This window comes from Neoarius graeffei, chromosome 1 (assembly GCF_027579695.1).
Source record: "Neoarius graeffei isolate fNeoGra1 chromosome 1, fNeoGra1.pri, whole genome shotgun sequence".
Lineage (NCBI taxonomy): Eukaryota > Metazoa > Chordata > Actinopteri > Siluriformes > Ariidae > Neoarius > Neoarius graeffei.
The window spans coordinates 94370918-94393732 of NC_083569.1; the positions used below are offsets into that span (position 1 = coordinate 94370918).

Consider the following 22815-nt stretch of genomic DNA (forward strand, 5'->3'; position numbering starts at 1 on the left):
TAAAATAATCACCTCTATGGGGGTTAGCAGTTGAACATGATTTCAATATATTTAAAGCAATACTTTGTTGATTGCCTGTAGCTCAGGGAAGCCACCCAGTGATCATGATGGAGAGTTATGATCACTCAGGAGGGATTAATCTAGTGTGTGAGTCCAGAGGCTGGAAAGCTGAACCTGTGGTTGTGTGGCTGGACAGAGAAGGAGCCGCTCTGCCTGCTGAAGATACACAGACACACAGAGACACTGAGGGCTTCAGTGTGAAAAGCCGCACCACTGTTTATGATTATAGCGACTCCAACAGATATTATTGCAGACTTCTACAAGAACATCACATGATGGAGACAGAGGTCATCATTAATCGTAAGTGTCTATGATTAAAAGCTCTTATATTTATACTGTAAGATTCTACTTTCATCATCACAGATGAGGTGATTAAAGATGAAGCATGAGCATGATGAACACACGATTTTTGCATTATTTTTATTCCTGTATATCCATTGGATATTTTGTTACAATTCTGTCAGTAAGTGTGTGTTTAGTAGTTATCAAATTCTTCACAAATTCTTGCACGGTTTCTTAAAAATATCTCTATTCTTGCTCTCATTTTAGGTAAAGTCTTTGATGCTTGGAGGTGGGTTGTCGGTGTTTCAGTTTCAGCATGTCTTATTGCTGTCGGATCGATAGTAACTGCAGTTATCTGTTACAAGAAAGGTAATATTTCAGTCATTTTCCATCGTAATGTCTCCAGCTTCAATCAGTTTATCCCGGAGCTTTAGTCCACAGATTCCCAGCCCTGGTCCCGGAGAAGCCCCTGTCCTACACATTTCAGTGCTTTTCCTGCTCTAACACACTCACTTTAACTCAGGAAGAGCTGTTAATGAGCTGATCGTCTGGATCAGGTGTGTTAGAGCACAGAGAACACTAATATGTGTCGGACAGTGGGTTCTCCAGGACCAGGATAAAGAACCTGTGCTTTAGTCAGCAGTCCACAGGAGTCCAGTTGGCCGTGCTCTCTGTGAAGAGGATGATTTAATTCAGTCCTGTCTCAAACTCTCACCTCTATTTCTTTATCTATTCACTTCAATTACCACAAACCCTTTCTGCAAAAGTGAAAAGTAAAAGGACAAGGAGGTTTACAGCACATTTCACTTGAAAAAGTTATGTAGTTATACCTTAAAGTTTGAAGTTAAAACAAAAGCTCTTAATTTAAAATGTCATCAGTGTTGTTTAACTTTAACTGAACTTTGGTGAATTTAAAAAAAAAAAACTTGGCACTTCTAAGGTAAAGTCAAACTCTCAGATTATTCGTTTAAACATTGATGACCAGATCTGTTTTGATAAGACCAAGGTAGCAGAGAAATTCAGTAACTTCTTTTCAACCACTGCATCACCTCTGCAACTGCAGTTACCATCCGGATGTGGAAAATATGGCCCTAATCATGTGTATAAGTGCTATGAACAGGTGCGTCTCTCTGGCTCTCAGTTCTCATTTGAACCAATCTCTGAGGAATTCATCCAAAAGACTCTCCTCAATCTAAATCCGAATAACTGGACTGGATCAGATTCCCACACATCTTTTAAAAGATGGAGCTGAGTTCATAACCTCTCCACTCATCTTCTAAATCTGTCCCTTTCTACTGGTAAGATCCCTTCTGACATTTAAGTCTGCTAAAATTTCCCCGATCTGTAAGAAACATAGCAAAACTGAAGCTGGCAACTATCGTCTGGTCTCAATCCTCAGTATTGTAAGTAAAGTTTTGGAAAAAGCTGTATCTGTACAACTTCTTAATTATCTCACAGATCACAGGCTCAACAAGTTGTCTCTGCACCTTGGCAAGACAGAATCCATACAGTACTTTTTGGCTCCAAACATAGACTTAATAGTAACGAATCTCTGGACATCACATGTAATGGTCAAAAAATTACCAGTAAATCCTGTGTTAAATACTCAGGCATTGATTTAGACCAGTCTCTTAGTGGTAACCATATAGCTGAAAATGTTATACGCAAGGCCAACGCCAAACTCAAGTTTCTATATAGGCAGGCCAGGAACCCCGATAAGGTGTGTGTGTGTGTATATCAAATATACTCTGTGTGTGTGTGTGTGTGTGTATATATATATATCTCCAACCAAAAGTGGCTGCAGTGATTTAAAAAAAAATATACAGGGGTCACCAAACACACACTGTTTGTCCATGAGCTAATATACGAGTGTACTAGTGAACTTCAGCTTACATTCAGCAAAATCCCCAGTGTTGAATTAACACCCAGAGTGTTTATATATGTCCAATTGGTCACAAATAAACTCTGAAAGTGATAATTCAACACTGGGGAGCAGTAATCAGGAGCTGGAAGAACTGAGAGTCGAGAGCATGTTGCTGTGTCTGTCAGCACTGCATGCTACTGCTGCTGATCCTCCACATCGCCGAGCCACTGCCACAGTGGGCAGCTCTGAAGTTTCTCAGCACAGCAGTCACAGTGGTGCTGCCCAGTGCTTCTGTGGCTGACTGCATTATAGACACAGTACTGCAGACTTATTAAAGAGCTGCAGACAGAGAAATCCAGAAAACAGAATTTGAAGAGAATATGATCTTCAAAAACCATAAACTGATGGATAAACACAAAACAGGAGAACAGATGATTTATCAGTAAATCCACAGCTGAATTCACAGAGAATTTCAGCAAGGCTTCAGATCACTCACGGTATATGATATTATTTACTCTGGAATTAATTGACTAATGTTTGTTTCTTTGTTTGTTAAAATAATGGACCTGTTTTCTCCTCAGAGCTTCAAAAGCAGAAGCAAAAAGCAGGTAAGAATGAGCTTTTTGTCTTTTTAAAATCACACTGATTAATTAATTGAAGGAAACTTAAAGGTGCTGACTGCAAAGTCATCTGAAATTTTCAGGGTTTTTTTTAATCGTGCATGGCATTTTCCTGTGTCTTGCGAGAACAAGATCACGTGGATGAGATGTGATCATTCTGATGCGCTAAGAGTCACTTTCCTCCATTTTGGGACCATTTTCCTACTTCTTGAGGTAAACAGTACGGCCCCACGGAAACAGCCGAATGTGAGGAGCTTTAACTAATTAGCATAACTATGGAACTGCGTCACACCAAGATCACACAGAAAACACTCAGTGCGTTTACATGCACATAGAGAAAACTGAATTTCTGCCGTAGCTCAACTGAAATCTCATCTCATCTCATTATCTCTAGCCGCTTTATCCTTCTACAGGGTCGCAGGCAAGCTGGAGCCTATCCCAGCTGACTATGGGTGAAAGGCGGGGTACACCCTGGACAAGTCGCCAGGTCATCACAGGGCTGACACATAGACACAGACAACCATTCACACTCACATTCACACCTACGGTCAATTTAGAGTCACCAGTTAACCTAACCTGCATGTCTTTGGACTGTGGGGGAAACCGGAGCACCCGGAGGAAACCCACGCAGACACGGGGAGAACATGCAAACTCCACACAGAAAGGCCCTCACCGGCCACGGGGCTCGAACCCAGAACCTTCTTGCTGTGAGGCGACAGCGCTAACCACTACACCACCGTGCCGCCCTCAACTGAAATCAAAGTTCTAAATGGCATGGAAATACCTTAGCTCGGCTGAAATTGAACCGAACTGGATTTCTCGTAATCGAGCTGCGCGACCTAGATTATGCGATTGTAGCCGAGCTACTTAGTGCATGTGAACCCTATCGAGCTACGTAGTCGAGCTGCTTACTTCAGCACTGCCCCTTCCGGAAGTGACGAGTGACGAGACCACAAGCGGGAAACACAACAGCCTCGGTCGGCATGACACTTCACCTTAGCCGCCACTTTATTAGGAACACTTGTGTCTGGGCATGTACGCACCCATTTCCAATGAGTTGGTAAGTTATTAGCATGTTAGCAGGCTAACAGTTAATATGTTCACCATTACAGAGCAACTTCAACTTATTGCCCATTTTATTAGGAACACTTCTGTTCGTACATACAAACTACAAACACTCTTCTTGTGAACACGGAACTGATAATTTTGTTTATACTCTTGAATAGCTCTTCTTCATGACGACAACTGGAAGTGTACCAACACGATGGGGCGTGTAGCGCCACCTGTGGCTCGGGTGCACAATGTACCTCACACAATAGCTCGATTTCCTTGTGTGCACGTAGGATTGGATTTCTCTGGCACCCCTGCTGGGACCCTTTGCTCGATTACCGACAGTAGCTCTATTTGGATGTGCATGTAAACGCACTGACTGAGTCTACATCGACCTCAGAGAGTTTTGAGTCACAGGGATGTAATTTGTGGTTGAATAGAAGCTATTCGCGAATGTCAGTCACGTGACTTTTGCTTGTGAGTTTACTTCGGGGTGAATGAAGTGGTGGTCAGACAAACCAATTTGGCTGCCATTTTGTAAAGAGCGAGTGAAACCGTCTGATTATTTTTGCAATTTAGAGGCCAATACACGGTCAAGATACCTTCAGAAAGTTGCTCTTTGCAATGGGATAGATCCTAACTCGTTAGTAAAGAAGGATTTTTCCTCTGAGTTGGAAAATTATCCATCCATTGAGTTCCCCAACATCTCAAACACCCTGGTGCTGCAGACATCGTTCTACACAGACAAACAGATGAAAACCTGGAAGAGCATGGAGGAGAACAACTTTTTATATGTTGTTGGGTTAAGGATCTGGGGATCAGGACACTACAGTATAAATCCTGTATCATTTATGCCCGGGTAAGGAGGAATTTTGTGGCTTTTTGTACCCATCTTTGCGATGGTTGCTAGGACGCTACAAGTTTTAGTATGGGGTGTAAACAAACCACAGCCACTTGATTCTCAATCCTCCCTGCTCTTCTCTTCCAGCAAACAATACATTTTTTTTATTAAAACAGAGAAAGTGCAATGAGAATAAATAAATGCTGCATATTGTCAAGATTGTGAGGACATCCTGATAAATAAAGTGAAAACATATGTATTAGTTTACAATATGGAGATCACGATCAAACAGTAACCAAAAACACACCTGAGGACTGAAGCATCTCCTCAACTTCAGAACACCAAGAAATAACAGAAAATGGTGAGAAGAGTCATTTACGAATCCAAACAAAATAAATCAGAGGAATTTACCAACCTTTCCCAAAGTGATCACTGCAAACTGGAGCGTTCTTCGACTCTGTTCCCATCGATTGCAATGAAACATTAAAGAGCCGCCTCTCTCATTGTCTTTTGATAAAATCCTTTGCTCTTTCACCCTTTATCACTTCACGGGGAACCCAGAAGAAATTTATCAGTTGCATGGTTTGTTTGATTCGAGCAGCCCAAAACAATGCGAGTGTCAGGCATTTTAACGGCTCGCAAGGTGCCCCAGTGATAGTAACGCTTTGTAAACAGTGAGCTTCACTGACCACCACTTCATGTCTTGCATATCTAATGAGGCGGATGTGATGTCGGATGCAAGCAGCCTATAGATCCGTGAAACAAAAGAGGAATCTCTCTTTTCTCTGTTACTGTTTTCCTCATTTCTTTCTCTGGAAGACCAAAACATTAGGTGTATAACTCCATACTCGCTACCATGGAGTCGAGCCCACTCATTCTAAGGCTAAGATAGCTAAGCACTAGCTAGAATAATTTAGTTATCTGTCCAGAAAAATGATGTCATCTTATCTTGCAGATGCACTCACTAGGCAGACTTTCCTTTTCTCTTCCGCTGGCTTTTAGCTGGAGGGAGAGTCGAGTCCGCCATGTTTGCCCACACTGACTTGTTTTGGTTAAAAGTAGGTCGGACACACCCCACAGTGGTCACGTGATATTGTTGCTCACTTGCATTGGCAGTCTCTGGAATCGTAAAATGCGGGACACTTTTTATCTCGGCAAAACATTTACATACAGGATACACGGCGTGTGCAGCAGCGAAACACCTACAAACTCCAACAGCAGCAGAAATAAAACATTTTAGCCAGAATCCAACTTTGTAGTCAGAACCTTGAACAGACCACATTATCCTGATCACATAATCACAAAGATAACTGGGAGGTTGTTACACTGTTTGGGCCTCTGACTTAGAGACACAGTTTAACATGGTGAAGGTTCATGAGAAGGTGCAGATCAGAGCAGAGGGCAGAAATTACAGCTCCTTCTCATGTTTACTGAAATGAATGCTACCAGATTATGTGCAGCTCAGGTCATGTATCCAGATTTGGACAACAGGAAGTAAACAGGAAGCAAACAGGAAGGAGGTTTATGGAGTGAAATCAGAGTCAGCAGAACCCGATATTATACTACATCATTTTATTACGACCTGAATTCTTGAAACCAGAATTTCTGAAACCTTGAATTTCGTAAGCTAAATTTTCAGTGTCAGAATTTCAGATGGTTTAATTTAGGACAAATATATTCAAATATCTTAAGATTCACACTCTCAGTTTTCAATCATCACATTTACACATTTCTTTTCAAGCATTACAAATTCAGGTTGAGTTTCTACTGACTCTGATTTCACTCCATCGAGGGTTCTGTAAGAAGAGCAGAGACACAAACACATCACTCACAATACATTAAATGACTTGTTTTCTGTCGTAGTCATAACTGACCTGTAACATCATGTTCCACTGTGTGAAGTGTGCTTCATCATTTAACAAATATAGAACATCAGAGGACACTTAGATTTCATAACTGTAATCTGATGTGTTGTTCATTTACTTTATCACTATATTACACTGCTTCATCTATTTATACTTTTATATAGAATTTACACAGAATACTCAAAACTATTTTCTCTGTTTCAGCCTCAGAGCTTCAAAAGGAGAAGCAAAATGCAGGTGAGAATAAGGGTCATTCCACGAAATCGGTATCTTTTCAACTTTGAAAAATTTAAATATAAAATCTCTTTTTTCTCAATTTTTAAAATACCTATGGAAAGAAGACATCTTAAAGTGACAATAAATTATATGGTGCCATCTCAGGCTATTTATTTTATTCATTTTATGACATGTTATGTACTTCCTGATACGATTTATCTGTCAATCCTGTTTTGGACAAAATGGTTACTATATAAAATATTTAGAATTAGAATTGTGTAATATTTTACATGTGTATGAGCAGCACATCAGTCCCTCTTTTCACTAGGATTATTGCAGATTATGAATATAATTCTAAATATTATATTTTATCTTTCAAATGACCAAGAAAGTCTAAATTGAAAAAGTAGACCACATATAAATTAAGATATATAAGTATTTTTATGAGAGAGGTATTGAATCAAATGTATTTTCTAAAATGGTTTACAGTCTTAATTGGAATGATAATACCTGGCTGGCCCTTCTAATTGTCATTTTTACATTTTTATCAAATTAATGGCAACAGGACTGACCTATGAAGTAACAGGACTGACAAGAGTAACAGGGATGATGAGACACAATCTTCAGCACATTGTACATATTTGTATCTTTTAAAAACATTACTGTATGTATTATTGTTGTTATTATTATGCTTTATAAGTAACAGTATCTTTGAAATAGTATTTGCATGGAATTTGAATATTTATAATAGTGAAGCACATTGAATTCTAAGAAATGTAATGTTTTGAGGGATTTGTAGTTGGAATCATGACTTCTAGACAAAGTTCTTTTAGCTATTTGCTTTCATTTTCTTTAACAGATAGAGGGTGAGGTTCTGTGTCATTGTATTTACACATCATTAACAAGAGTTTTAGAAGAATGTTACTTTAATTGAAACTGATCTTCAGTAAAACCAGACCATAAAGACCGATCACACATCACAAATCTCTGAAGTATCAAAATTCACATTGAGTCGGGTAAAAACTCCATCAAATCAAAATTCACACTGAGTCGGGTAAAAACTCCACCAAATTGGTTAACATGGTGAACATGCAACATCACCAGACCGTTAACACTTATCACAAGTTACATGCCTCATTGAAGATGTGTGAAACACTGAGAACAGCAATAGCAATCAGCACATATGAAAGTGTATCATCTTCACATCAAAACTGAAAACATGTACTTTAAGGGTAGAATGAAAGTAAATGCATAAAAATCTGAGAACGTATGGCAACTGTATTGTGTAGCAGTTTAGAGACTAACAGCTGTACAAACATAGTATTAGAAATGAAAACTTTCCTGCCATTGAGGGAGGTAGCACCATAGGAAAATGAGATTTAAAACTCAGAATGTAACCATACTATAATGTTAATAAGAAATGGAGCTCAGAGAAATGCAATGAATTATTCATAGATAACAATTTCTATGGTGCAGCAATATAGAATGAAATGCTGTCGGAGCCATCGTGGATTTTACAACGGCATCGAACGTGATTCAACCAATCACAATCAAGGACCGGAACTATCAGTTTTAGAAATACACATATATAATGTACTTGTTCTGTGTCTGTTCTTGAATGCATTCTTCCATGCAAAATTGCACTGCTTCTAACACTCTTTATCTGTGTGTATGTATACCTGCATGTACACCTGGCTTATAGTGACTTATTTTTTTATTGTTCTGACCTTGAAGGACCAGCTTCTTCTTGATTTGCCTGTTCTGGGCTCACTGGAGGAGTTGCTACACTACTGAGTGCAACTGAAACTGCCTTTTTTGCTGCTCTGCTCTTTGCCTGGGCTTGTCTTCATTTTCTCCGCTGTAACCTCTGCTCTCTCTGACTGCACTCATGTATGGATTTCTTCTTTCCCTGTTCTCTGTCTCTCTTCCATTTCTTCCTCTCCCACTCAAGGTACTTGGCCCTTCTCTCGGGATCTTGGTCTCGGCGAGCGCGATAGCGCCTTTGCTTTTCTGCTGCACTTAATGGCATACTAATAGCATCTGTAAAAGTGTATCGAAGCATAAATATAAACAAATAATCAAAATAACAATATTACATTATCTTTAGCTAGCAAATAAGACAGCAACCTCAGTAAGTCATTAAATATTAAGCACTACAAGCAAATGTTACCAAGACTGTAATAAACGCTCATAAGCAGGCACACTGCATAATATGGGCATCATCTCAATGATACTTGAATGAAATTTTTAAAAATACACAATGAAACTTTTTAAAAATGATAGCAATTTAACTAAATAAACTTTTAAAAAACTGTGTGACTAGAGTGAAACCTAATCAATGTCACTCCTGTTACTTAGATGTCAAACCTGTTACTCTGGGGAGAGTAACAGGACTGACAGTAACAGGATTGATGATTTTAGGCTAATTTGCCCCTAGCTAGCTAATGTTCAAGGTCACAAGAGCAGATGTCATACAGTTTGAAAGGAGATTACTTGTAGATATGGTAAACATCAAGATATGAAAATTATAATTTTAATTAATATGTAAAAAATTGGTAACAGTAATGATGCTGTATGATGTCCTCACCCCCAACAATCTCATAAAACAATAAAATTTTACATTATAGAAGAGAGAAACTTATTTGTGTTTCAAAGATTGTTCATCCTCTTCTTGTAAATGATGTAACTTCCTGTGAATGATGTCACTGCTGGAATGTGCCATTATTTTACAGGGGTGTTTGTGTCAGTAACAGTGTTGACTTGAAATCAGGGGACACTGATAAAATAGGGTGACCAGACGTCCCGGTTTTACCGGGACATTCCCGATTTGGGGTTGTGTGTCCCGACAAAAGTCTGTTGGGACACGGATATGTCCCGGTTTTCGCCACTCGCGACGTTTGCGACTGAGCAGCGTGGGAATCATTAGCGGAGAAATGTCTGCATTTACTATTTTGATGAATTGACAGGAATCGCAAACTTTCCTGGTTACTGCCCCCTGGCCCTGTGGCACGGGTGTTTATTTAGCCACATTATTCCAGACAACAGAACGTGTTGCCATGCAACAATAAAATAAACATTAACTGGCACGAATGTTCTTTGTCTAGCAGCAGTAATGCCGCAGCAATTATGCTGAAAAGAAAATGTACCTTTTCCAAAGATTTACAGGGCACCTACCCCTTCCTCCGAGAGGTGCAGAACAATGCGCACGAAGCCGACTGCACACACTGTAAGTGTTCCTTCTCCGTTGCCCACGGTGGTAACGCCAGTATACAGGATCACGTTAAAACGCTTCTTGTAAATATACGTAGGCTAATGCATTTTGTTTAGGGTGGGTGGATTGACAGTCGCCTTAGCTTTGTTCCTGTGCTTTGTTCTTGTACTGAGTTGGGTAGCCTATGTTGCAAATGCTGTGCGCTCCTGTGGGGGCTTTCCTCGGGCTGTCGCCCCTCTCCTCCTTTATTGCTGTTTTGTTTGAGTGTATATTCTCAAATCACTTGTCTCTTTTTTGTTTCTGTTTAACATACCATTCAGACAGTTTGTCCATATTGCTGTGTTGAACAGCTTGTTGCACCTTCCATTAAAGTGTTCACTTTTGTACACATCTTGCTTTATTCATTCAGTTGTGGGGAATGGTTAGTAAGGTTGATTCTGACCTAGGCTATGTTGAGGTCACATATCTACTTTTTAAGTTCATGCTATAGTGCATACAATTTTAGAGATATAGCCTACATGTGCATATGCATTCTTCTTGGTGTTCTCACAAACAGGTGAAATAAATCAGTTTAAATTTGGCCTATGGACATAGCCTGGCCTATTCTCAGCCATTACAAAATCTGTTGTCTGACCATAATTTAACTGATCTGTATACCACTATGCTACTAGATAACAAAATGCCTGTTTGTTTTATTTCATGTGAAATGTTGATAAATGTGAGCTTCAGCAAAATGATAAGAGCACCTCTCTGAGTGTCACGTTTACGTAAAAAAAAAAGGTGTGCGTGCGCGAGCATGGTCGCGCACAAAAGTGTCCCGGTTTCAAACTAGGGAAATCTGGTCACCCTAATAAAAGCATTACTGTAAGTGTCCAGAGCGTCCTCCAGGTGTGACTTTCAACTGTCCATATTGGGCCGTCCTCCACAGGAGCGATGTGGTGAGACTCCAACCAGACGTAGGGCATCAGGATGGATCAGGCAGGTCAGAGGAGCAGAAGAGGTCAGCATCTCGATCTCATGATCAACATGTAAATCGGAGGGACAGACAGAGTTGGGGGGGGGGAGAGAGAACACAGGTTGTTAGGTATGCCCAATGTCACCTGATGAGTAAAAACAGTATACATTTTGCACTGAGTACAAGCAGGGACTCCAGCAAAACTAACTATGACAGCATAACTAAAAGGGAAGAGCCAGAAGGTAACGCAGGCATGAGGGAGCCCCGGGACATAAAGCAGCCAGCCACTACACAGTCAACAAACTCGAGTGAGCAAGCGAGTGGGGACTGACAGCATCCATACATCCCAGTTTACCAAAACACTATGTCTGAGGACCCTCCAGATCTACTCCTTTACCTCATAAACACCATTAACAAAAGGCTTGACTAAACAGATATGTTTTCAGCCTAGACTTAAACACTGAGACTGTGTCTGATTCCCGAACACTACTTGGAAGGCTGTTCCATAACTGTGGGGCTTTGTAAGAAAAGGCTCTGCCCCCTGATGTAGCCTTCACTATACGAGGTACCAGCAGATAGCCTGCACCTTTTAATCTAAGTAGGCGTGGCGGGTCATAGAGGACCAGAAGTTTACTCAGGTACTGTGGAGCGAGACCATTCAGTGCTTTAAAGGTCAATAGTAGTATTTTATAATCAATACGAAATTTGATTGGGAGCCAATGCAGTGTGGATAAGACAGGGGTGATGTGGTCATATTTTCTAGTTCTAGTAAGGGCTCTTGCTGCTGCATTTTGAACTAACTGGAGCTTGTTTATGCACTTGTTGGAACATCCAGACAATAAGACATTACAATAATCCAACCTAGAGGTAACAAAAGCATGAACTAGTTTTTCTGTGCCGTGTAGTGACATTAAATTTCTCAGCAATATTTCTGAGATGAAAGAAAGCTATCCGGGTGATGTTATCGATATTGACCCCAGTCTTTCTTTTGAAACTCATAATCACCCCGAGGTCTTTTATGGCTGCACATGAACAAACAGAAAGGCCAACCAGAGTCACTGTGTAATCAGAAAACTTACTTCTAGCTGTATGTGGTCCTAGCACAAGTACTTCAGTCTTGTCAGAGTTAAGCAGAAGGAAGTTAATAAGCATCCAGTGTCTAATGTCCTTTACACATTCCTCAATTCTATTAAGCTGGTGTCTCTCATCAGGTTTTGCAGAAACATACAACTGTGTGTCATCAGCATAACAGTGGAAACTAATACCATGCTTACGAATAATATCACCCAGAGGTAGCATATATAAAGAAAAAAGCAGTGGGCCTAAGACAGAACCTTGTGGAACACCAGACTTTACCTCAGTATGTCTAGAAAAATCACCATTTACATACTGATAGCAATCAGTTAAATAAGAGCTGAGCCAGGATAGGGTCGTTCCCTTAACTCCCACAACGTTTTCTAGTCTATCCAGGAAAATAGAATGATCAGTGGTATCAAATGCTGCACTGAGGTCAAGCGACACAAGCAGCGAGACACAGCTCTGATCAGACACCAACAGTAGGTCGTTTACTACTTTAACCAGAGCCGTCTCTGTGCTATGATGAGGTCTAAATCCTGACTGATACATTTCATGGATGTTATTCCTATGTAAATATGAGCATAACTGCTGTACGACAGCTTTTTCTAGGATCTTGGAGATAAAGGGGAGGTTTGATATTGGCCGATAATTGGACAGCTGACAGGGATTGAGGTCAGGTTTTTTAATCAGGGGTTTGATAACTGCTAGTTTAAAGGATTTGGGTACATAGCCAATACTAAGAGAAGAATTTATTATTTTTAGAAGCGGTTCAATTACTTCAGGTATTATTTGTTTGAATAGACATGTAGGTAAGGGATCTAGTATACAAGTTTAGAATTTTGATGTGGAGATTAATGAAATTTGTTCAGATTCTATAAAGGGAGTAAAACATTCTACAGTTGTAGTCAGAAGTTTACATACAATGACATGAATGTCATCTTGGACATGAATGTCATGGCAATATTTGGGCTTTCAGGAATTTCTTTGAACTGTTCTTTTTCTGTGGCAAAATGTACAACATACATTTTTTAATAATGGGGGAAAAAACACAAGAATTTGGTGCACAAGTTTTAATTTTCTTTGGGTTTTCTGAAATCAACAGAGGGTCAAAAATATACATACAGCACACCCTAATATTTGGGTAAAATGTCCCTTCACAAGATTCACCTTGACCAAACATTTTTGTTTACTATGAACAAGCTTCTGGCAGAATTCTGGTTGGATATTTCATGACTCTTCATGGTAGAACTGGTAGAGTTCAATTAAATTTTTTTTTCTTGGTATGGACTCGACTTATAAGCATGGTCCATATATTTTCAATAGGGTTTAAGTCAGGACTTGTTTTAAGCTTAATGTTAGCCTGCTTTATCCTCCACAACCAGCTCTGATGCATGTTTGGGTTCAATGTTCTGTTGTAAGTCCCAAGTCGTGTTCAAGTTTCTGATGGTTTATGCTGAAGAATTCTGAGGTAGTCCTCCTTTTTCATTATTCCATCCACTTTGTGCAATGAACACAATGGTCCAATGTGTCCATTGGACAAGGTTAGTCCATGGTGATCTGAACTGTAGACAGTGATCCATCAGCTTCCAGGTCATGGCAGGGCTGTGCCATGGTGGTTCCCAGGTTGTTTCTGATCATCCAAACCAATTTCCTTTCAGCTGAGGGTGACCGTTTGGGTTTTCTTGAAGCAAAGTGGCTTGGCAAAGTGACTACACCTCAAAATAACTTGGATACAATTGTTTGAACTGATCTTGGAATTTGCAGTTGTTGAGAAATGGCTCCAAGAAACATTCCGGAGTTGTGTACATCTGCGATCCTCTTTCTCAGATCTGCACTGAGCTCCTTGGACTTTCCCATATTACTGTGTGTTGGTCAATCCAATGAGTGCTGTAAACAAACCCTTTTTATGAAGGCACAGAGAAGCTACCAGCTGTAGTCAATCATGATCACTAACAGGAAGTTAAGAGACCTTGGCCTTGGTAAGATAAGAGACATTTTGGAAGTTTCAGCACCTCTGAATTAATAATCTAAGTGAGCGTATGTAAATTGTTTACCCTTTATATATAATTTTGACCTTCTATTGATTTCAGAAAACCCAAAGAAAATTCAAACTTGTGCCCCAAATTTTAGTGTTTTTTTAATTAAAGATGTATGCTGTACAATCATTCTGCCACAGAAAAAGAACAGTTCAAAGAAATTACTGAAAGCCCAGATATTGCCATGACATTCATATCCAAGATGACATTCATGTCACTGTAGGTAAACTTCTGACCACAACTGTAATTGCTGATCTGATACAGTTATATTGTTAACTACAGGGTCACTTAAATTGTCAGGCCTTAAATTAGTAGTTTGAATTTTTTGTCGGATATTTTCAATTTTGTCACCGAAAAAAAATTCATGAAGTCGTTGCTACTACAGATTGCAGGTGTGCATGTGTCTATAGTTGTCTTTTTCCTGGCTAATTTTGCTCCAGTATTAAATAGGAATCTAGGATTATTTTTGTTATCTTCTATTAGGGAGTAGGGACATGTTGATCTCGCAGCACTAAGAGCTTTTCTGTACTTCAGGAAGCTCTCATGTCTGTGAAGATTCTCAATCATCCAGGTCATAGTAAACTGTGGGTGGTAGAAAAGGGCAACTGGACTTGCTTGAAGATTCTTGAAAACGTTTCACCTCTTGTCCGAAAGGCTTCCTCAGTTCTGTCTGACTAATAGGGAGTATCAGATATTTATCCTCTCCTGGATCAGAATCAGAATTCTGATGACTAGCTCATCTAAGGTGTCATTGAGGCATCATGTTGGTGTGGGTCACTGGAGGCTGGGTGTGAACGGCGAGTCATTAGGGTGATCAAAGGATTGCCCGTTAGGGTGATCAATGGAAATCTGACTCTCTCTGTCCTCCTGTGAGTCACCGAAAACAGCTGGGTCCTGGCGCACACCCAGCCGTCTGGGAAGAGTGTCCAAGACCGTGTTGTAGATGGTTGATAAATGATGTCTCAGACCCCCACCTCTGTTCAGTGATGGCCGCTCCAGGTTGACAAAAATGGCTTCTTTAACTCCTCGCTCATACCAACGATCCTCTCTGGCTAAAATGTGTACGTTACAATCCTGAAATGAGTGTCCTTTGTTGTTAAGATGAATGTAGACAGCCGAGTCCTGGCCTGAGGAGCTGGCTCTCCTGTGTTGAGCCAAGCACCTGTATAGCGGTTGTTTTGTCTCCCCAATATACGAATCTGTGCAATCATCACTGCACTGAATTGCATACACTACGTTGTCCTGTTTGTGTCTGGGTATTCTGTCCTTAGGGTGGACCAGTTTCTGCTTCAGGGTGTTACTGGGTCTGAAATGTACCGGAATGTTGTGTTTGTAGAAGATCCTCCTGAGTTTCTCAGATAGACCAGAAATGTAGGGAATGACAATGTTCTTGCGTTTGTTCCTTTTATCATCCTTGTTATCTTTCGGACGAGAGGTGAAACGTTTTCAAGAATCTTCAAGCAAGTCCAGTTGCCCTTTTCTACCACCCACAGTTCAGGAAGCTCTCCTTCCACACTAATTTGAATCCTACCAATTTTGTTTGATGCCATTTACATTCCAATTTTCAAGTGGTTTGTTTTAAAGTGCGAGTGTCATCATTAAACCAGGGTGAAAATTTTTTCTCTCAAATCATTTTCCTTTTAAGTGGAGCTACATTATCTCAAGTACAGCGGAACGTTGACTCGAAGCATTCAGTTGCCTGATCAAGTTCTGTGGGGGCTGACAGTGATCCAATCAAATCTAATAACTCTGGGAGATCATTTATAAAACTCTGTGCAGTAGTTGACGTGAATGTATGTTGAATACAGTAGCATGGTGAGGTGCATACAGTGGTGCTTGAAAGTTTGTGAACCCTTTCGAATTTTCTATATTTCTGCATAAATATGACCTAAAACAACATCAGATTTTCACACAAGTCATAAAAGTAGATAAAGAGAACCCAGTTAAACAAATGAGACAAAAATATTATACTTGGTCATTTATTTATTGAGGAAAATAATCCAATATTACATATCAGTGAGTGGCAAAAGTATGTGAACCTCTAGGATTAGCAGTTAATTTGAAGGTGAAATTAGAGTCAGGTGTTTTCAGTCAATGGGATGACAATCAGGTGTGAGTGTGCACCCTGTTTTATTTAAAGGACAGGGATCTATCAAAGTCTGATCTTCACAACACATGTTTGTGGAAGTGTATCATGGCACAAACAAAGGAGATTTCTGAGGACCTCAGAAAAAGCATTGTTGAAAAGGCTGGAAAAGGTTACAAAAGCATCTGTAAAGAGTTTGGACTCCACCAGTCCACAGTCAGACAGATTGTGTACAAATGGAGGAAATTCAAGACCATTGTTACCCTCCCCAGGAGTGGTCGACCAACAAAGATCACTCCAAGAGCAAGGCGTGTAATAGTCAGCGAGGTCACAAAGGATCCCAGGGTAACTTCTAAGCAACTGAAGGCCTCTCTCACATTGGCTAATGTAAATGTTCATGAGTTCACCATCAGGAGAACACTGAACAACAATGGTGTGCATGGCAGGGTTGCAAGGAGAAAGCCACTGCTCTCCAAAAAGAACATTGCTGTTCGTCTGCAGTTTGCTAAAGATCACGTGGACAAGCCAGAAGGCTATTGGAAAAATGTTTTGTGGATGGATGAGACCAAAATAGAACTTTTTGGTTTAAATGAGAAGCGTTATGTTTGGAGAAAGGAAAACTCTGCATTCCAGCATAAGAACCTTATCCCATCTGTGCCACATGGTGGTGGTAGTATCATGGTTTGGGTCTGTTTTGCTGCATCTGAGCCAGGATGGCTTGCCATCATTGATGGAACAATAAATTCTGAATTATACCAGCGAATTCTAAAGGAAAATGTCAGGACATCTGTCCATGAACTGAATCTCAAGAGAAGGTGGGTCATGCAGCAAGACAATGAACCTAAGCACACAAGTTGTTCTACCAAAGAATGGTTAAAGAAGAATAAAGTTAATGTTTTGGAATGGCAAAGTCAAAGTCCTGACCTTAATCCAATCGAAATGTTGTGGAAGGACCTGAAGCGAGCAGTTCATGTGAGGAAACCCACCAACATCCCAGAGTTGAAGCTGTTCTGTACGGAGGAATGGGCTAAAATTCCTCCAAGCCGGTGTGCAGGACTGATCAACAGTTACCGGAAATGATTAATTGCAGTCATTGCTGCACAAGGGGGTCACACCAGATACTGGAAGCAAAGGTTCACATACTTTTGTCACTCACAGATATGTAATATTGGATCAGTTTCCTCAATAAATAAATGAGCAAGTATAATATTTTTGTCTCATTTGTTTAACTGGGTTCTCTTTATCTACTTTTAGGATTTGTGTGAAAATCTGATGATGTTTTAGGTCATTTATGCAGAAATATAGAAAATTCTAAAGGGTTCACAAACTTTCAAGCACCACTGTATGTGTATATTTCTCTCCTTTCTTTACATCCTCTATTTTTAGGGAAACTCTACTGATGGAAAAAAAAACAAACATGTTTTTGGTATTTTAAATATTTGTACTGTGTTTCTACTTTTTGTCTGTAATGTAAATATTATTCAGATATTAGTTATTTTTTGTTGAATCTTGTATGTGTATAAATTAATCTAAAATATGGCTTCTTGTTTCAGAGTTTATAAAAGGGTTGTTGGCAGGTAAGAACAATTTGACTTTTTTTCTTCAGTACAGGTAAATCACAGTCTCTGCTGGGTGTGTGTGTGTGAGATCTTTAAGAAAATAACATGGACATGATTTTGTTTTGAAAAAAAAGTGCTGCGGGGAAAAAGAAATTAATTTTAAATCAAGTGAATTCTGAAGGTTTTTTAATTCTTCTGTTTGAGCAGGTTTTTTCTGGAAAACTTCAATATATAACCTGTGTTTAAATCCACAGTTTAATCATGGAGTAACAATAGTTTTTATTTTTATTGAGTTGCTGTGGTTTCCATCACCTACACTGGGCGTTTACTGGGAGTCTGTTAGAAGAAGGAGAAAGTAAAGTCTGATCCTACAGGATTAAACTCATCATTATACTGAACTACAGCTTCACACTTTAGCTCTATAATAGATTTATATGAACACAATATCATGATAACATCCATCCATTATCTGTAGCCGCTTATCCTGTGCAGGGTCGCAGGCAAGCTGGAGCCTATCCCAGCTGACTATGGGCGAGAGGCGGGGTACACCCTGGACAAGCCGCCAGGTCATCGCAGGGCTGACACAGAGATAAACAACCATTCACACTCATATTCACACTTATGGTCAATTTAGAGTCACCAGTTAACCTAACCTGCATGTCTTTGGACTGTGGGGGAAACCGGAGCACCCGGAGGAAACCCACGCGGACACGGGGAGAACATGCAAACTCCGCACAGAAAGGCCCTCGCCGGCCACGGGGCTCAAACCCAGGACCTTCTTGCTGTGAGGCGACAGTGTTAACCACAACACCACCGTGCTGCCCATCATGATAATAGTTTTCTGGAAATAAACCCATTATACAGTAATGCAGAGGCGGCTTGGATCAATGGGCTAGTAGGGATAAGCCCTGCCCATCTTTCAAAGGTTTAAAAAAAAAAAAAAAAGAATAAATAATTCTATATAAGGTTTCATTTTGTGCATCCACATCATCTCACAAATGTTTTAAAGAGGATTGTTTGTGATGCCGGCGGCACGGTGGTGTAGTGGTTAGCACTGTCGCCTCACAGCAAGAAGGTCCTGGGTTTGAGCCCCGGGGCCGGCGAGGGCCTTTCTGTGTCGAGCTTGCATGTTCTCCCCATGTCTGCGTGGGTTTCCTCTGGGTGCTCCGGTTTCCCCCACAGTCCAAAGACATACAGGTTAGGCTAATTGGTGGCTCTAAATTGACCGTAGGTGTGAATGCGAGTGTGAATGGTTGTTTGTCTCTGTGTCAGCCCTGCGATAACCTGGAGACTTGTCCAGGGTGTACCCCGCCTCTCACCCATAGTCAGCTGGGATAGGCTCCAGCTTGCCTGCGACCCTGTAGAACAGGATAAGCGGCTACAGATGATGGATGGATGGATGGATGTTTGTGATGCCCCCGGACGCCTCCCAAGGGAGGTTTTCTGGGCATGCCCCACCGGGAGGAGACCCCGGGGCAGACCCAAGACACGCTGGAGAGATTACAGCTCTCGGCTGGTCTGGGAATGGCTCAGTATTCCCCCAGAAGAGCTGGTGGAGGTGGCCGGGGAGAGGGAAGTCGGGGCTGCTCTGCTTCAGCTGCTACCCCCGTGACCCAGATCCGGATTATTATGTTTGTGATTTTTTTTAAACTAGCGGTCGGACAGAAAAACACACAGAATGATATAAAGCGCGAGTCTTTGGGTGAACTGTAACGAGCCCAGTGCTGTAGTCAGGGAGACTCTCTGCTATAGGGTAATGCAGCCAATCAGCAGCAACCGTGTCATGTGACTACCATATGATGCCCCCCCCAAAGTTTTGAGCTCCAATGGGTGAATATATTCTAACCCATTTTGGTGACATTTCCGTATTACGTCACCAGTAGGCATGTTCCAGACTCAGTCTCAGGTGGACTGAACATGAATGAAGTGGATTATTTAGTCCATCATTATTTTTCCTTTCAAAGATGTTTGGAGGAGAAACTCAAAGTTGATGGACTGAGCACACATTTTCGAAACAAAGTACAAATTACACAAAAGGACAGATGACAAAACGATACGTTTTTTTGTTTGTTAACAAAAGGGTGAAAACTTTTCTGTGTACCGTGTTTGTTATTCAGATGAAACACAGTTCAGATTCAAATGATAAAAAAGCTTTTATATAAACTTTTTAAAATTATATATTAGTGATGTATATTATTTACTGTGGCCCCCAAATAATTTACCACCAGCCACCATCAAGACTCTTATTCAAGTACATTTATGACTTAAAAATGCATTTATACTCCATTACATCAGACTACACACTTCTCACTACTTTTATTTAATTTATTAAATTGTTTTCCAGGCATCAGATTTTTCCGGTTTTTAGAGGAATTCCGATTTTTAGACATCTATACGGGTCATTCATGAGATCAGTGTAAATTTGATGAAAAAAAGCTGGGGGGTGTTGGTTCGGGTCTGCGATTCGGTCCTCAGTATTACTGTTCAGTCCTGTACGCTTTGAGACTGGCTGTGATTTTTAGCGGTTCCCGGCCCACAGAGTGTTTAAAGTGTTGACTTTTGGTCAGTTGGGATATCTTTGACGAATCCCGGTTCGCGATGTATATTCTGTCAACTACACGGCCTGCACAAAAATGGAGACGGTCATCGGTGCTCGTGATATTGGGGCGATTAAAGAGTTGGATTCTTCCATAAAAAATAAATTTACGGGGTTGTGGTTAGAAGAAGAAATAGAGCGGCGGCTACAATTATCAACAGTCCATAATTATTGATACCTTTTCAGATTTACCAATAAAAAAACAATTTTACAAAGGTGAGTTTCAGTTACAACAGTTATTATTGGTTAATTAATCAACCGGAAGACCCCCCTCGCCCTTTGATCTTGTCATCTGATGATAAGCTCGTTACCTGAGATGGAATTTTTTTAGCACGATCAGCAATTTGAGGAAAACCCGGACGTTATCATCGCAGGTAAGCATGGTGGAAAGATCATGGACATGCTTTTACTGATCAAATTCACCGATATTTCATGATCTCCTTGTCGAAACCTACTTGGTTTCTTACTCTTTCATTTGACAGTCGCCATTTTGTATCTAAACGTGCGTTTGAGAGTCACGTGAGGTGTCAATAATAGTGATCACTTTCACTGGTGTCCACCATTATTGACACCCTGTGGAATTAGGGGACATTTACAACTGTTATGGATCGATCTTTGTGTAACATTGTTGAAGTAGATCAAGTACTTTAAAAAAATATAAGTGCTATGATTTATAATAATTATTTTCTGATTCATAACAGAGTGGAATGTTTATCGAGTATTTGGAATCCAATTGCAATAAATAGAATTAGAACAGAATTAAAGTCCTAACATATAGAAAATGACATGCTTGAAATCGTCAGATTTTTATTTCATTCAGATTTTTTTTTTGCAGTTTGTTGTAAATATCGACCACATATTACAATATCAGTAGACATTTTATATTTTTAGATCTAAATTTAAAATCTCAATGAAAAAAAATCACTTATTTGAAAATACTGAAGCTTCACCAACCTGAATCTAACTGGAACAAATTAGAGCATTGTTTAAATTATTGGTAAACTATAGAAATTAATACAAACAACTAATGATTAACAAAATGTGATCTACGAAAATAGTTAGAAAGTGGAGCAAAAAGATTTTCTGACAGGTTAAACATTCAGTTCATTTGTTTACAAAACATTAGTACAGTGGCCGGGAAGTGCAAAACAAAATTACTCACTGTGAAGCACTTTTACATTTTATAAAACAAAATTACATTGCCAAAACACTTTTACGAAGGACAAAACAAATTTACATCTTAGAAAACAAACCGATAAGATGTGAAACACTTTTACGAGCGCTGAGACAAATCTACAAGTGGCAGAACACTTTTACGAGTCCCGGAACAAATTTACAAATGAAAATCTTGACGGAAGGTGAATGTACCAAATGCCGCAAGCGACTTGGAAGTACGGTGGCCGGGAAGTGATGGAGTGAGCGGTCAATTCGTGTCGTCTTCTATGGAGTTAATGGTGAAAGAACTTCAAATGTGACTGAACGATGTTTTGCCCCTTTTGTGGAAAACACATGAACCACTGAACACTGCTTTGCTTTTCGTGTGGACGGTCTCTAGAGGTTTTAAAAGGACACGGGCTAGACAGAAGGACCAGATATGCCTTGCCATTATGTACAATATTTGAATGAGGGCCACTCGTATGATGTAATCATGGGTATGATGTCAAGTTCACACAGTGTAAACATCAGCTTGAGGACTTTTAAAAGTAGTCAATGAAGCCGGGTTGTACCGCAGAAAGGATTATTCCTCTGTAAACGCGATAATTAACGCCATCACTTTGTGGACCTGGACAACTGTTTGGCTGCCACACGATGTGGCAGGTATTCGAGCAAAAGTACAATCTTCGAGTGAAGAGAGATGATGTGATGAATTTGCTCTGGGACCTTAATCCTCGAGGGTGTGAGAGGAGAGCACACAGAAGGTTCTTATAAGAAGAACCTACCACTCAGTGGAACCGAACTACATGTGGCACGCTGATGGTTATGTTGTTGGGTTTTCTTCCTGCATTTTTTTAATGTATGCCAAGAGATGACCATGTTGTAATTTGGTGCTCTATAAGTAAAATTTTCTAGCCTGAGAATCATGTACATTTGAAAATGCACTTCTGTTGTTTTAAAATGGATTGAGAAAATCTCATGACCAGTCTATCACAGAAATAATTAAAAGGCAATATCTGAATTTTTGTTGTTTATTAATGTAACATTTGGTGAAGAGGTATCCGAATCAACTGGAAACATCACAGGGAAAAGTGAAAATGCATCTTGACAAACTATGAAACCAGACCATGGTGAGCCCCGTCATCTGATTTGGAGTGAAACATTGCTGTCTAAGGCCGAATCCCATTTCACCCCTTGGACCAACCCCTTGGCCCTTCCCCTCCATTTTGCGCGTTCACGTGAAGGGGTAGGGGTATCCCAATCCCAGTTAACGCGGAGGGGTAGGGGAAGGGGTAGGGCTTCTGTACCCCTCCAAACGGAGATTTTCCTGGAGCTGACTCCG

The 22815-nt window shown here is 40.2% G+C and overlaps 1 protein-coding gene across 1 annotated transcript in view; it reads left to right on the forward strand.

Moving 5' to 3' along the window:
* The window catches only part of LOC132871587 (butyrophilin subfamily 1 member A1-like), a 96744-nt gene that overhangs the window by 55750 nt on the left and 18179 nt on the right, over positions 1-22815 (forward strand). The window contains exons 4-8 of the mRNA XM_060905906.1: positions 82-360; positions 610-711; positions 2788-2814; positions 6787-6819; positions 17717-17740. Of these exons, the coding sequence (XP_060761889.1) occupies positions 82-360; positions 610-711; positions 2788-2814; positions 6787-6819; positions 17717-17740 (465 nt within the window). The remainder of the gene's footprint in view (positions 1-81; positions 361-609; positions 712-2787; positions 2815-6786; positions 6820-17716; positions 17741-22815) is intronic.